This window comes from Neophocaena asiaeorientalis, unplaced genomic scaffold (genome assembly GCF_003031525.2).
Source record: "Neophocaena asiaeorientalis asiaeorientalis breed wild unplaced genomic scaffold, Neophocaena_asiaeorientalis_V1.1 scaffold204, whole genome shotgun sequence".
In the NCBI taxonomy this organism is placed as follows: domain Eukaryota; kingdom Metazoa; phylum Chordata; class Mammalia; order Artiodactyla; family Phocoenidae; genus Neophocaena; species Neophocaena asiaeorientalis.
This window is the reverse complement of record NW_020173922.1, coordinates 1,808,816-1,825,153: the sequence shown is the minus strand read 5'-3', so window position 1 is coordinate 1,825,153 and position 16,338 is coordinate 1,808,816. Positions and strand designations below refer to the sequence as shown.

Genomic DNA, 16,338 nt, shown 5'->3' with positions numbered 1-16,338 from the left:
TGTGTGCGTGTGTGTGTGTGTGTGTGTGTGTGTGTGTGTGTGTGTGTGTGTTATGCGCCGTTCTGGGGCTTGAGTGAGGGCCGGCAGAAATCCTTAGGAGCTGTGGTAGGAAGGCAGAGTTGCTACCTCCCTTTCAAAGCTACTGGAGAGGGGGTGGGGACTATAAGAACCCATCACCACACCGCGTGCCAGTCTCACACACGGATCCCTCTCCGTCATGTTCCCTGGGAAATCTCCCCCAGATTAGGAAAAGAACAGTAAAGCGGGTCTGCCACGGAAGGCGAGTTTTTACTATTACAACAAACACAAAGGACACTGGAGTGCGCTTTCACATCCTCTCAACTCCACTCACTCGACCAGCTTCATACTTCAGCACCACGGAGAGTGGCATCTATTCGGCTACCACCCATGGGGAGCCAGATTCCCACGATTCAACACCGGATTCCGGTCATCTAGAGAAGGACAAGCCTGCGTATTTCACCCTCAATGTAAGCAGCTATGATGATTCTTTCATAATGATTTTTCCAGTACAGCTTGTTTTCTCGCTGAAATATGGAATTAAACTTTTATTAGCCCTCTCCCTCTTGTGCATTGCTTAGATTTTTAGATGTAAATCTGGATCTAAAGTCTCTTATTTGCTGGGTTGGTAGAGAATTTTTTTGTTTACTTTTTCATTGAAAGTCTAAGTTTACAAAGCCTTTTAGAAATAGGCAACTCATGCTGGTAGCCCAGCCGTTTTGTGCTAGAGTGTAGTTTTATTCCTATAAGAGAGTATGCATGTTGTCTCTTCTCCTCCTACTTCACTACTGAGAGCTTTTTGATTTTTTGTGGTTGTATTTATCTTAATATAAATACAGGGGTATGAGGAGGAAAAAGCTATATCCTCATAAGTTGTCACCACTAAAGAACTACAGGTGGGAAGGAGGCTATTACCTTTCGTTCCTTTTCGTTGTTGAAAGCATGTCCTTTAGACAACCATTTCAGCATAACAAATATGCTTTTAATAAAAGAGATGTAATCTGTCAGGGCTTTGACACAAGCTTTGAAACTCTGGAACACAGAACCTCCCCCTTTAACTTTGAAGTTGTAAATTCACTTAAGTATAATTGGGTAGACATAACCAGGATGCTACTGCCATTAATTGCGACTTAAAGGCTTAATGGATTTAGGGTAGATTTGAAAGAGGCAATAATGAATGACCCTGTCTGGTGGCATTCAGTGAATTTTTGCCTCAGAATGCCACCTGCTGGTGGGTCCTATTTCTGAAGCACTGGGCACACATCAGATTTATGAATGAATTCACATCAAATCCAGAATATTCATTATGGATATGATTCAAACTCACTCTCTAAGATCTTTTAAACAATGACATTGGTTCAATTATTTAACAATTTACTAAGGTTCTATGTCACAATTATAAGTTCAAAACAATTATTTCTAAAAACACTTGAGCTAACTCCTTTAGGCAGTAATTAACCCAGAAAAAATTCAAAACTATGTGAAGCCTCATTGAGGCTAATTACACATGCATGTGGTAGCCTGGATGAGAGGATCTCTTGCTTAGGAAAAGCAATCAACACTGCCCCCCACCCCCAGATAAATGTTCAGCATGTTACTTTTCTCAGTATTGCATTTCATGATTTAAGAGCCTCTCTTACTTTTTTGGTACTAGATGTTTATTTCAGACTCTTTTGTCACAGAGGTCAATAAACAATCAAAAGGTTACACATATCTATTGTATTCCAAGACAAATCTTCGGAGGAAAAAAAATATGTAACTATTAGAACTTACTGTTTCAGCTCTACCTGGAGCTATACACAATGAGATATAGATATTCAGTTTCACAACTCCCTAGTTCCAAAGAGACCACTGAGGATTTAAAAAAAAAATGAAATAAAAGAAGCACACACAAAGCACTAGTTATACTTGCATGGCTAATACATAGGGTAGTTTGAAAATACTGAGAATAACCTCTTCTCTAAATGATGGTATTTGGTGAAAGATAAATGGATGATAAAATCATTTATTAACAATCAGGAACACTGGATAATGTTTTTCAATCCAAGATGCAATGGCAAAAAAAAATCCCACGTTAGCAGAAGTGTTTGGAAAGTATGTCTCAATATCATGTATTGTAATGAGTAGCAGAAGGATACTTTGCTTCTTTCCTGTAGGACCTGACTGGCAAGGAATATGAACTCATGTATATTCATGGAGTAAATAAGTGAATATCTTTTTTACTCAAAATATATGTGTTGCACAAGCAAATTATTTTCACTAGCTTAGGTGGGAACTTGAATGCTTTGAATCCACAGTTATTATAAATGTATTAAGCTAAAATAGTTAATATTATTCAATTATTACTAGAGCACTTACTAAACTGTAATTTATACGTACTATCTCACCTCAACTTTGACAAAATAAGGAAGATGATACTTTAGGAATAAGTTGGATGCCTTTAGAAATACATTAAAAAACATTTAGGAGTATTCTGAAGCAGTGGGAACACCTGCTTCAGTCATCTGCCCAAGTCACCCACAAGACTTAATACACCCTCTGATATGAGCAGTCTCACCTAGCAACTTATGGGCCATTATTTATAGTGGAGCTAATTGGAAACTAATTTTTCCTTTGCAACTCATACCTTATTTTAAAAGTTGTCAGTTACAAACAGGGAACAGTATTTATAGGATTACATGGCTCCTGTATTTGTAAGAAAGAGGACACTAGTAAACATTAATACCTCTGTTTTATTGGCCTTCTTTAATAACCAACCCAAATTCAAGTATTTAAGAATTAAGCTATTTGACCATGCACCGTATGCCAAGCATTGGTGCATGTAAACAAGTAATTCCCCTGCCCTCAAGGATCCTGCACTCTAGAGGGAAAATTTACAGTCTAAGGAAATTTAGAAAAAATGCATGAGGAAGATGGACGGCAGTGGCATACCAGCTAAAAGCACAGGCTTTGAAATCAGACAGATTAGACTCCTAACAGTAGGTCTACCACTCACAAATTATTCAGCCTCACAAGTTGTATAGGCAAAAGCGGTTAATTTACCTGAGCTTCACTTTATCATCTGTTAAATGGGAATGACAATAGCAAATATATCATATAGTTTATGAGGATTTAAAGTGATAATGCATGTAAAGTACTCAGCATGGTGCCTGCAATGTGGTTAATGTGTAATAAGTGTTAATCATTATGATTAGTCATTAAGGACAATAGCCAAGCTTATCATACGATTTGTGTGAATTTAAAACAATTCATATAAAGCAGTTAGCACAGTTATCTGGCACATGGCAAATGTGTAATATATGTTACATCTAGCTATTATTTAGAAAAATAGCTAAGCTTTATATATCAGTGTAGAGTAAAATGTAAGCCAATTTATAATCATTTACTTAAATGCACTGATATGTAAGGTGTTCATCATTATTGTCATGGACATTTGTATAAGGCTTTACAGTATCCAGGGCATTTGATACACATTATTTCATCTTGACTGTAGTCTTGAGGCCCATGGAGGGTGGATTTTAACACTTCCTTTCTACTGGCAAGGGAACTGAGGTTTAGGAGAAAACTCGAAATCACTTGACTATTTCATCACTGTTGCTCTGAACTAAAACTCACAATATGTACACTTGAAAGAGGATGTACAGACCAGAACTAGGTTTTCCTGGATGGCTGACCTGACTCCTGGATTTTATTTGGTTCTAAGTTGTGGAATGTTACAGACTAAATTGGTTTCAGGCTTGGATAATTTCTACAAAGACCTATGGTGCATGTAGCAATTTTATAAAAACTACGACAAATATCGCTAAAAAGACATTGTGATTAAGTGTGGCCTTTGCTTCACCAGTAATTAACCACAGTCCCTGTCTCCAAAAGGCGCTGTGGTCATGCTCTTTTGCAGCGGGACTTAGGGTGTAGAATTCATACTTTTTATGGATCACTGACATCTGGCTTCCTTCAGACTGGCTGATGCATCTGTAAGAGCAGCTTGATAAAAATAGCAACCAAGGGATCAAGAGGGAGTTTAATAATCAGTTCTCCTCTCAAATATGGTTTTGTTTCCACTGAAACCCTTCTTCTCAATGACATCAAATGTCAATGTATGCATTTATGGAAAATGGAAAAGATACACAGTATCTTAATTGAGGTGTTTGATGAGTTTGATCACTTATCTCAATAATATATGCAAGTAAAAAGGCATGTGCATTCAAAGTTCATTTTTAAGAAAAAAATTAAAGAAGGGGCAATTAAATGCTAACTGCATTTTAGGGAGAATCATTTTGCTCATTATTGGCAGTAAAACTGACAGGATCCCCAGAGTCCAACAGAGCAACACATCTGATTCATGAGTGTGAGCTTTGTCCTCCAGCTATTGTGGACCAAATGACTATCTTTCTGACATATCATCTTTTGTGGAGTCTTTCCAACCCATATGAAAAGTATGGCTAAAGCCTGATTATCTATTGTGTCAAGATTAAATGGCAAGGATACAGTGGCTAAATATTTTCATAGGTTTATAAATGTTTAAATGGGGGAAATAGGGAGAGGTTGGTAAAAGGGTACAAACTTTCAGCTATAAGATGAATAAGGTCTGAAGATCTAATGTAAAACATGGTAACTATAGTTGATAACACTGTATTATATAATTGAAATCTGCTAAGAGAGGACTTAAATGTTCTAACCAAAACATATAAATATATATCAAATCACCACAATGTGGACTTTAAATATTTTATAATTTTGTCAATTACACCTTAACAAAGCTGAAAAAATAAAACAAATGTTTTGAAAGTATCATTAGAATAGAAATCGGAGCTAATAAGACTCCCAGTGAGGCTAAAAGGCCTCCATCAATATCTGAATCAATTCACGTAGCTCCAGGGTTTGCTGTGAAACCCCTTATGTTAAGAGTAATCCCATGGAGTAGGAATGTCCCAGTATACTCTTGTATGCATACATGATTTGAAGGCCCATAATGTTTCATCAACACCAGATTCTGTAAGGAAAGGAGCTGAACTGACAATTCTGTGAGCATCCAAATGTAAGTCAAAGCTGAGGTATTTAAGGATGGGAAAGAAAGGCTTGTTTATTTCTTACTATATCTGAGTGTCTGCTTTCAAGGTCATTCAGGAAAACGAATGGGAAGTAATAAAGACATTTTAACTTCTGACAAATACTAGCCACACACATTTTTTTTTCTTTGATAAAACATGATTATTACAGAAACATCAAGATTTATATGATGTGCAACTCTTGCACAGAAATTATCTGCCCTGAGGTTTAGTCATTTTGCTTCATCTACCTCAGTTTCTCCACCTGAAAATGAGAACGTTAACACCTTGTTTTTTATGTTTGTTTGTTTATTTAATGAAGGGAATTAACGAACGATGCTTTAACATCCTTTAAGTTTGTAGGCTACAGCGTCTATGACATCCATATGGACTCTGAATTTAGATTGGGTACTTATGTGTTCCTTGAGAAATTTTTCTCTGCTCTGACTCGGTTCAGTAGTTATTATATTTCCTTTGAATTAAACTCTCCACGGCTCACTGCTGTGTAACAGTTGTGTACTTTTAACCTTGGCACCTGACCTATTCTCCCTCCTGAGCAGACCTCCAGTGGAAATGTGATGTGGAATGAAGCTCAAGCTCCAGCTCCTGCTAGGACAGTTACTGTTACATCTCTGAAACACTGCTCAGGTGCTCTTGAGTCTTTTCTCAGGTTGAGCTGTGACGGCAAGTCCAGAGAGGTGCTCCTGAGAAGGGAGAAGCCTCATCATAGGACAGGCTGAGAAATTCCATGAGAAAGAGTTTTAGTCTTTTGTGGGCTTAATTCCCACCTGAGTGTGTGTCCCCAGATAACAGACCTTGAAACTGAGTTCACATCCTCTTCTGAAACAAGGCCCTTTGGGGACACAAATGAGGTGACTGCTTAGCTTTCAACAAAGTTACCTCCTCTCCTTCTAAAAGAACTTATAATAATAAACACTATGCCCAATTTGTGAGTCTTTCCCTCTCCTGTAAAGATCTCTTTTGGAATCCCAATCTACGGTCTGCGTTGGCATCAACGAGCACCCTCCCTCCCTGGAATGATGGCAGTGTTGAGAGAAATGGGCTCAGGAGGGGCTCATAAACTTGAATCCTGGGAATCCTCCCTAGCAATTTTTTATCAACGTACAATTTAGAAAAGTGGATGGCAGTTCAGAAGCTCTTCCTAAAGAAGAGAGGAGCACTCTATCAGGATTTATCACCCACAGTTGCCTTTTTTTTGTGTGGTACGCGGGCCTCTCACTGCTGTGGCCTCTCCTGTTGCGGAGCACAGGCTCCGGATGCGCAGGCTCAGCGGCCATGGCTCACGGGCCCAGCTGCTCCGCGGCATGTGGGGTCTTCCCGGACCGGGGCACGAACCCGTGTCCCCTGCATCGGCAGGCGGACTCTCAACCACTGCGCCACCAGGGAAGCCCCCACAGTTGCCTTTTGAAGGAGTTGCCCATCATTATTCCTTTTACTTTTTTGCAAATGAAGAAGCTGCTCCACTGAATCGTTTAGCAGCTTCTCTCAAGAAGTGTGACTCAGGCCTAAGCAGGATCAGGGTACAAAGTCTGACCTCCAAGTCTCTGCTTTTTACCAGATTGGGGCCCCAAAAGGAGCTAACACCAGAAGGGTTTGAGCACGTCAGAAGGTAAAATGAGCAGAAAACTAAATAGAGCCCAAATTTTTGAAAATCACAAGACTGAATGACAATACTTTTTTTTTTTTAATCTCAAAATACTAGGTATATTTTAAAAGCCTTCTTCTGTGACTACTTTTGTTTATCTTTTACAAATGACTTCAGTGAAGTACTCAATGCACGGAGACATGACCAATAACAAAAAGACAACTGGGATGATGGAAAATAGTTCAAAACCAACCCCCAAGTGCTTACTCTTTAGAACAGATTCTTTCTTATTGAAATGTATGCCATTTTAATATTATTTGAATAATATGAGTGTGGGTAGACTAGAAAAAGAGGCTAGAAAATGTGGGCAGGGCCAACTGGAGAATAAAAAAGTTTGAGAGGTTCAAGTTTGTAGAGACTTAGGGACCTGGTCCAGACTCTCTATTTTACAGTTAAAGCATCTTGAACTGGGAACCTGCTCAAGGAGTCCAAGTGAGCTAGAGATGGGATATCCAGCTCAAGCTCAAATTACATGACAGCTATTATTATCTCCAGTCTGCCATTTTAAAACCCTGACAAACTAAAAGGTTCAGTAACTTGTCCAGAGTCACAAGGCTGGCAAAAGGTGGAGCCAGGATTCCAACTCTAGACCTTTCAACTTGAAAGCCTGTCTCTCAGCCCACTTGTCTCAAGATCTTCGTCTGAGATTGCTGTGAGCGGGAGCGGGCAACACGGAGGCTCAGAGCACGGTCGGAGCCCAGACCTGCCGGAGCCGGGCGTGGGGTGGCAGCCTCGGGTCTCCCGGAACCATGGTGAAGGTGGGAAACAATTTCACGGAGAAGGGCACCAAGCAGCCGCTGCTGAAGGATGGCTTCGACACCATACCCCTGATGATGCCCCTTGATGTCAATCAGCTGCAGTTCCCGCCCCTGGATAAGGTGGTCATGAAAACGAAGACTGAAAATGAACCTGACCAAAATAAAGGCAAAGCACGTCCTCCCAAGATAGCCAAGTTCACTGTCAGCATCACTGAGGGTGTTACCAAGAGGTTCAAGGTGTCTGTGCTGGTCTTCTTTGCCCTGGTCTTTCTCACCTGTGTCATCTTCCTGGTCGTCTACAAGGTGTACGACTATGACCATGCCTGTCCCGATGGCTTCACCCTCAAGAACACCCAGTGCATCCCAGGAGGCTTGGAGAGCTACTATGCGGAGCAAGACTCCACGCCCAGGAGAAATTTTACACCGTCATCAACCACCACAACCTGGCCAAGCAGAGCATCACCCGCTCGGTGTCGCCGTGGATGTCAGTTCTGTCAGAAGAGAAGCTCTCAGAGCAGGAGACTGAGGCTGCTGAGAAATCTGCTTAGCGAGATGGGCAGGTTCCTTACAGTGTCACTGGAAGGTAACAAAGGGACTCTGAGGGACATTTCATTAAATGTAATTACTGATAATTTAGAGGTTACTCAGGTATGGTGCAACTGCTTCTGTTTGCTAATGCTGCTTGGCAAATACAGCTTGCTGCAGACCACCATGGCATAAAATCAAGGGCATATCAGCATTGCTTAAAGAGCTCTGACACCACTTGCCATGTTAAAGAATCTTAATTTAGCGACTTTACTGGGATTTATTGGATGCTGTCAAAAAATAAATTTACACTGGATATGCAAGGGATTCAACTTCAGATAAATATGCATTTTGTGGGATTGTTTTTTTTTTTAAACTACCTTGCCGTTTGCAAACCTGACTCCATAGCCATATCTAGAGTGATCCCTTGCTTTGCTAAGCGCAAGATGTACTGCACGTTTCTTCCTACCGCCCGCCAATGGCAATAGTGCCAATGGTCAAGATGCACCACAGTGAGCAGCAGAGGGAAGGAAGGAAAGATGCCATCAGGTCACAGTTGTGCCCTCGCCTGCCCCGTGCTCACTACTGAGTGTACAGGCGCTGCAGCAGGTCGGCTCGGGCCGTGGTCACTGTTGTGGGCAGAAGGCTCCCTCTCAGTACAGAGGGCGCCCACTGGGCAGGGGAGCCATGTTTCCCTCAATGCATGTGGAATGGGTCAGAGCATGTGAGGTGGGGACTCTAGGAAGAAGGGATCCGGGCCCACAGGTTGCAGAACCCATCTCCCTGTAGTTAGTCCGTCTGCTCTGTGATGGGCTGAGTAGGAATGAAACCTACTGGCCCTTTTGTTCACATCTATTACGAATAAGTTTGCACCAACAGCCGTATTAGCTACTTAGTTTTAATTAGCTGGGTGAGAAAAGTGAAAGTGTAATTGCTGGTAAGCCAAGGCTACTTTAATTTTTATTTTGTGGGACAGATGTAACTCCTTTGATGTGAGAAACAGGCAGGAAGAGGGGGAAGATGGCGGAAGAGTAAGACGCGGAGATCACCTTCCTCCCCACAGATACATCAGAAATACACCTACACATGGAACGACTCGTACAGAACACCTACTGAACGCTGGCAGAAGACCTCAGACCTCCCAAAAGGCAAGAAACTCCCCCACGTTCCTGGGTAGGGCAAAAGAAAAAAGAATAAACAGAGAAAAAAGAATAGGGACGGGACCTGCACCAGTGGGAGGGAGCTGTGAAGGAGGAAAGGTTTCCACACACTTGGAAGCCCCTTCGCGGGTGGAGACTGCGCATGGCGGAGTGGGGAAGCTTCAGAGCCACAGAGGAGAGCACAGCAACAGGGGTGCGGAGGGCAAAGCGGAGAGATTCCTGCACAGAGGACCGGTGCCAACCAGCACTCACCAGCCCGAGAGGCTTGTCTGCTCCCCCGATGGGGCGGGCGGGGGCTGGGAGCTGAGGCTCGGGCTTCGGAGGTCGGAGGTCGGATCCCAGGGAGAGGACTGGGGTTGGCGGCGTCAACACAGCCTGAAGGGGTTACTGCGCCACGGCTAGCCAGGAGGGAGTCCGGGAAAAGGTCTGGACCTGCCAAAGAGGCAAGAGACTTTTTCTTCCCTCTTTGTTTCCTGGTGCGCGAGGAGAGGGGATTAAGAGCCTGCTTAAAGGAGCTCCAGAGACGGGCGCGAGCCGCGGCTAACAGCGCAGACTCCAGAGACGGGCATGAGACGCCATGGCTGCTGCTGGAGCCACCAAGAAGCCTGTGTGCGAGCACAGGTCACTATCCACAAGTCCCTTCCCGGGAGCCTGTGCAGCCCGCCACTGCCAGGGTCCTGTGATCCAGGGACAACTTCCCCAGGAGAACGCACGGAGCGCCTCAGGCTGGTGCAACGTCATGCTGACCTCTGCCGCCACAGGCTCCCCCCTCAAACCGTGCCCCTCCGTCACCCCCGGCCTGAGTGAGCTAGAGTCCCCGAAGCAGCTGCTCCTTTAACCCCATCCTGTCTGAGAGAAAAACAGACACCCACAGGCGACCTACACGCAGAGCCGGGGCCAAATCCAAAGCTGAACCCCCGGAGCTGTGCGAACAAAGAAGAGAAAGGGACATTTCTCCCAGCAGCCCCAGGAGCAGCGGATTAAATCTCCACAGTCAACTTGATATACCTGCATCTGTGGAATACCTGAATAGACAAGGAATCATCCCAAATTGAGGAGGTGGACTTCGGAAACAACGATGTATTATTTCTTCCCCTTTTCCTCTATTTGTGAGTGTGTATGTGTATGCTTCTGTGTGAGATTTTGTATGTATAGCTTTGCTTTCACCATTTGTCCCAGGGTTCTGTCCGTCCAGTTTTTTTTTCTTCTTGTTTGTTTTTTTTACTTAAAATTTTTTTTTTCTTAATAATTATTTTTTATTTTAATAACTATTTTATTTTATCTTACTTTATTTTATCCTCTTTCTTTCTTTCTACTTTTTCTCCCTTTTATTCTGAGCCGTGTGGATGAGAGGCACTTGGGGCTGCAGCCAGGAGTCAGTGCTGTGCCTCTGAGGTGAGATAGCCAATTTCAGGACACTGGTCCACAAGAGACCTCCCAACTCCACGTAACTTCAAACGGCAAAACTCTCCCAGAGATCTCCATCTCAACACCAACACCCAGCTTCACTCAACGACCAGCAAGCTACAGTGCTGGACACCCTATGCCAAACAACTAGCAAGACAGGAACACAACCCCCACCCATTAGCAGCGAGGCTGCCTAAAATCATACTAAGGCCACAGACACCCCAAAACACACCACCAGACGTGGAACTGCTCACCAGAAAGACAAGATCCAGCCTCATCCACCAGGACACAGGCACTAGTCCCCTCCACCAGGAAGCCTACACAACCCACTGAACCAACTTTAGCCACTGGGGACAGAGACCAAAAAATATGGGAACTACGAACCAGCAGCCTGCAAAAAGTAGACCCCAAACACAGTAAGATAAGCAAAATGAGAAGACAGAAGAATACACAGCAGATGAAAAAGTTCTGGCCACAACTCTATGAGACTAGATATCAATTACAGGAAACAATCTGTAAAAAATACAAACACACGGAGACGGCTTCCCTGGTGGCGCAGTGGTTGAGAGTCCGCATGCCGATGCACAGGACGTGGGTTCGTGCCCCAGTCCGGAAAGATCCCACATGCCACGGAGCGCCTGGGCCCGTGAGCCATGGCCTCTGAGCCTGTGCGTCTGGAGCCTGTGCTCCGCAACAAGAGAGAACACAGCAGTGAGAGGCCCACGTACCGCCAAAAAAAAAACAAAAAAAAACAAAAAAAAACAAAAAAAACAAAAACACTTGGAGGCTAAACAATACACTACTTAATAATGAAGTGATCACTGAAGAAATCAAAGAGGAAATCAGAAAATACCTAGAAACAAATGACAATGGAGACAGGATGACCCAAAACCTATGGGATGCAGCAAAAGCAGTTCTAAGAAGGAAGTTTATAGCAATACAATCCTACCTTAAGAAACAGGAAACATCTCGAATAAACAACCTAACCTTGCACCTAAAGCAATTAGAAAAAGAAGAACAAAAAACCCCCAAAGTTAGCAGAAGGAAAGAAATCATAAAGATCAGATCAGGGCTTCCCTGGTGGCGCAGTGGTTGAGAGTCCGCCTGCCGATGCAAGGGGCACTGGTTCATGCCCCGGTCCGGGAAGATTCCACATGCCGCAGACCGGCTGGGCCGGTGAGCCATGGCTGCTGAGCCTGCGCATCCGGAGCCTGTGCTCCGCAACAGGAGAGGCCACAACAGTGAGAGTCCCGCGTAACACACACACACACACAAAAAAAAGATCAGATCAGAAATAAATGAAAAAGAAATGAAGGAAACAATAGCAAAGATCAATAAAAGTAAAAGCTGGTTCTTTGACAAGATAAACAAAGTTGATAAACCATTAGCCAGACTCATCAAGAAAAAAAGGGAGAAGACTCAAATCAACAGAATTAGAAATGAAAAAGGAGAAGTAACAACTGACACTGCAGAAATATAAAACATCATGAGAGATGACTACAAGCATCTCTATGTCAATAAAATGGACAACCTGGAAGAAATGGACAAATTCTTAGAAATGCACAACCTGCCGAGACTGAATCAGGAAGAAATAGAAAATATGAACAGACCAATCACAAGCACTGAAATTGAAACTGTGATTAAAAATTTTCCAAAAAACAAAAGCCCAGAACCAGATGGCTTCACAGGCGAATTCTATCAAACATTTAGAGAAGAGCTAACACCTATCCTTCTCAAACTCTTCCAAAATATAGCAGAGGGAGGAACACTGCCAAACTCATTCTACGAGGCCACCATCACCCTGATACCAAAACCAGACAAGGATGTCACAAAGAAAGAAAACTACTGGCCAATATCAATGATGAACACAGATGCAAAAATCCTCAACAAAATACTAGCAAACAGAATCCAACAGCACATTAAAAAGGATCACACACCATGATCAAGTGGGGTTTATTCCAGGAATGCAAGGTTCTTCAGTATACACAAATCAATCCACATGATACACCATATTAACAAATTGAAGGAGAAAAACCATATGATCATCTCAATAGATGCAGAAAAACCTTTTGACAAAATACACACACATTTATGATATCACAGCAAGATCCTTTTTGACCCACCTCCCAGAGAAATGGAAATAAAAACAAAAATAAACAAATGGGACCTAAGGAAACTTAAAAGTTTCTGCCCAGCAAAGGAAACCATAAACAAGACTAACAGACAACCCTCAGAATGGGAGAAAATATTTGCAAATGATGCAACTGACAAAGGATTAATCTCCAATACATATATACACTACCAAACGTAAAATAGATAGCTAGTGGGAAGCAGCCGCATGGCACAGGGAGATTAGCTTGGTGCTTTGTGAGCACCTAGAGGGGTGGGATAGGGAGTGTGGGAGGGAGGGAGACGCACGAGGGAAGAGATATGGGAACATATGTATATGTATAACTGATTCACTTTGTTATAAGGCAGAAAGTAACACACCATTGTAAAGCAATTATACTCCAATAAAGATGCTAAAAAGAAAAGAAACAGGCAGGAAAGGCTAGGAGGAGGGCTGGCGTCGCACCTTGCAAGTCCAATTATGACATTTTCATTCACAATCTTTTTAAGATAATTATGTTTCAACCTGAATCTTGACAGTAAAGTATATGTTTACGAAATTGCCAGTTAGATAAACTAAGTGTGTAAGATGATTAAACAGAAAAAAGACATTCATGGACATTTTTTCCACATTATTTAAATGTGTTATTTCTGGTGGACATGTCAAAAGTTTCACTGTTTTTTTAGACCAAAAATAAATGACAAATAGTGCAAGACCTGTTGCGAACAAGCATGGTGGTCATGGCCAACTCCTTTACTGTTTCCTGAAATGTGCTTCCAAAACATACAGTATATATGTGGAATCTAGAAAAGTGGTACAGATGAACCAGTTTGTAGGGCAGAAATAGAGACACAGATGTAGAGAACAAACGTATGGACACCAAGGGGGGAAGTGGGGCGTTACAGGGCGGGGATGGTGGTGGTGGGATGAACTGGGAGATTGGGATTGACATATACACACCAATATGTATAAAACTGATAACTAATAAGAACCTGCTGTATTAAAAAAATTAAATTAAATTAAATTTTAAAAAAAAGAAAGAAATGTACCCAGCATATAAATTAACCTGTTTTTCTATCCACATAAAAATCTAGGTTTGATCCTAAGAAACTGTGGCTGAATTTCCTCAGGAAGGCTGCTTCAGCGGCCATCAGTAAGCAGCAATGAGTCTAGGCCTGCTCCGTGCAATACTAGCCCTTGAGTAGGTGCTCAGTCTGCATGGGGACGAGCACGAAAGCACAGTCCCGCTGTAGTATAGCACTGAAACAGAGGTGTGTGGCCATGCCTGCATGTTGCTGCAGTTTTGTCATAGTGTGGGAGCTCAGTGTGCTAATACACCTGAAGCAAAGGCAGCAGTATCCATGGTGGCCATTTCTGTGGCAGAATTCCTGAAGAACTAGGCACATCAACATGCAGGAAGGGACAATAAAACTAACGTGGACTGAGTACTTTCTACATGCACGTTACCTCATTTAATCCTCCTACGGACTCTATGGCACACAAAAGTTATCCACATTGTACAGGTAAAAGCACAGAAAAGCATCGTACTAAAGCACAGAGAAGTTAAGTGACATTCTCAACTTTGCACAAATGGAAATAAAACATACAGCCATTGGCCTGTTTCCCCCACATCATGACCTCACACTCTCCACGTCCACCATTAGCTTGGCCTAAACCCACATTTCAGCTTTTCGGACACTCCTCCACCCAAGGCGGATAGACTGCTGTGTAACTTAACCAATATTCTTCCATTAGTATAAGAATAGTTCGGGTTATGAAATTTGTCTTAATCTCAGTGATAGGACAATAATTTCTAGCAAGATTTCATAACTTCTCAAAATATTCCAATCGCGATATTCTTTTTCATCTCAACAATTTTTGTTTGCTCTGCCCCTGGGGAACCTGCAGGATCCTGGGAGAGTAACTAGCATCTTTGCCTTATCACCCCACAGGTTGGGAAGCAGCACCTTCAGAAACATGCAGCGCCGGCACACGACACTGAGGGAAAAGGGCCGCCGTCAGGCCATCCGCGGTCCCGCCTACATGTTCAACGAGAAGGGCACTAGCCTGACGCCCGAAGAGGAGCGCTTTCTGGACTCGGCTGAGTATGGCAACATCCCGGTGGTCAGGAAAATGCTGGAGGAGTCCAAGACCCTCAACTTCAACTGCGTGGACTACATGGGGCAGAACGCGCTGCAGCTGGCAGTGGGCAACGAGCACCTGGAGGTCACGGAGCTGCTGCTCAAGAAGGAGAACCTGGCGCGGGTGGGGGACGCGCTGCTGCTGGCCATCAGCAAGGGCTACGTGCGCATCGTGGAGGCCATCCTCAGCCACCCGGCCTTCGCGCAGGGCCAGCGCCTGACGCTCAGCCCGCTGGAGCAGGAGCTGCGCGACGACGATTTCTACGCCTACGACGAGGACGGCACGCGCTTCTCCCACGACATCACGCCCATCATCCTGGCGGCCCACTGCCAGGAGTATGAGATCGTGCATATCCTCCTTCTAAAGGGCGCGCGCATCGAGCGGCCCCACGACTACTTCTGCAAGTGCAATGAGTGCACCGAGAAGCAGCGGAAGGACTCCTTCAGCCACTCGCGCTCCCGCATGAATGCCTACAAGGGACTGGCAAGTGCTGCCTACTTGTCCCTGTCCAGCGAAGACCCTGTCCTCACCGCGCTGGAGCTAAGCAATGAGCTAGCCAGACTAGCCAACATTGAGACTGAATTCAAGGTAACTCTCCCACTTACCACCCTGCAGGCAGATTGCCCTGTGGGCTCTTCCAGGTGTGTCCAGGAGCCAAATGGGTTGTCTTCTGGTCTAACACTGGGTCTTGCCTATTCAGGCTCACAGGGAGGAAGGGAACTTCCTCAAGGTGTGGCAGATGTAGGCCTGAAGGAAAAGCAGCCCATTAGGTGAAATATTTGAAACCACATAAATGTGGTAAAGAGGTGACGTAAATGCAAATCCATACAGTAAAAGACATGCAGCACACAGGCAAGATTATACTGTGGTTCTAGCATAAATGTCTCAGCTCTGCCCCAGGCAGCTCAGGAATATCTAGGATACTTCTGGTTGCTTCCTAGTCCAGGTCTTGGACTTCTTGATTGTCTCACCTGTACAGTTTTCACATTTGTTTTGTTCATAGCTCTAACCCATCCTAGACTACTGTGTTGACCCTAGATTCAATAGCAATAGCTTGCTGAATTGAGAAAGGCTTGCAGTTATGTCAAAGGGCTGAGGAGGAGGTACAACAAAATAAAAATACAACTCTCTCTGTAGAGTTGGGCTTGTCATCCCAGTAGATGGGCCCAAGGCGACACCCCCTGAGAATACTTGGAACTACCAGGTTAGTCCAGGAGATGGAGACCCATCTCCAAAGTCCATTATTCAATACTGGTCCTGTGCTTTTACTGTCAACTGTCACTCCCCCTGAAAGAGAAAACTGGGACCTAATTCTTTTGACAGTTTAATAATAAATTAAAAGCAAATATTTAGTGGGCACTTACTGTGTACCAAGCACTAAGTTCCTTACCTATATGATGTTGTTTAATCCCCTCAACAACCATTGGTATAGGTACCATTATTGTGCCCATTTTATATGAAGGCACAGAGGTGGAGAGGTATCATGTAGCCAATAAGTAGTAAA

The 16,338-nt window shown here is 43.6% G+C and overlaps 1 protein-coding gene and 1 pseudogene across 4 annotated transcripts in view; both read left to right on the top strand.

Annotated features, from left to right (window-relative positions):
- Positions 1–263: 263 nt before the first annotated feature.
- Positions 264–16,338, top strand: part of TRPC7 (transient receptor potential cation channel subfamily C member 7) — a 137,381-nt gene continuing 121,306 nt past the window's right edge. For 2 of the 4 annotated variants that reach the window (XM_024752304.1, XM_024752303.1), the window contains exon 1: positions 14,658–15,422. In XM_024752304.1, coding sequence (XP_024608072.1) covers positions 14,670–15,422 — 753 coding nt within the window. In that variant the 5' untranslated portion in view covers positions 14,658–14,669. Of the gene's footprint in view, positions 489–14,644; positions 15,423–16,338 lie in introns of those variants that run through there. The other 2 variants (XM_024752301.1, XM_024752302.1) reach the window with 2 other exon arrangements.
- On the top strand, positions 7,482–8,038 carry LOC112404369 (neuronal vesicle trafficking-associated protein 1 pseudogene; annotated as a pseudogene).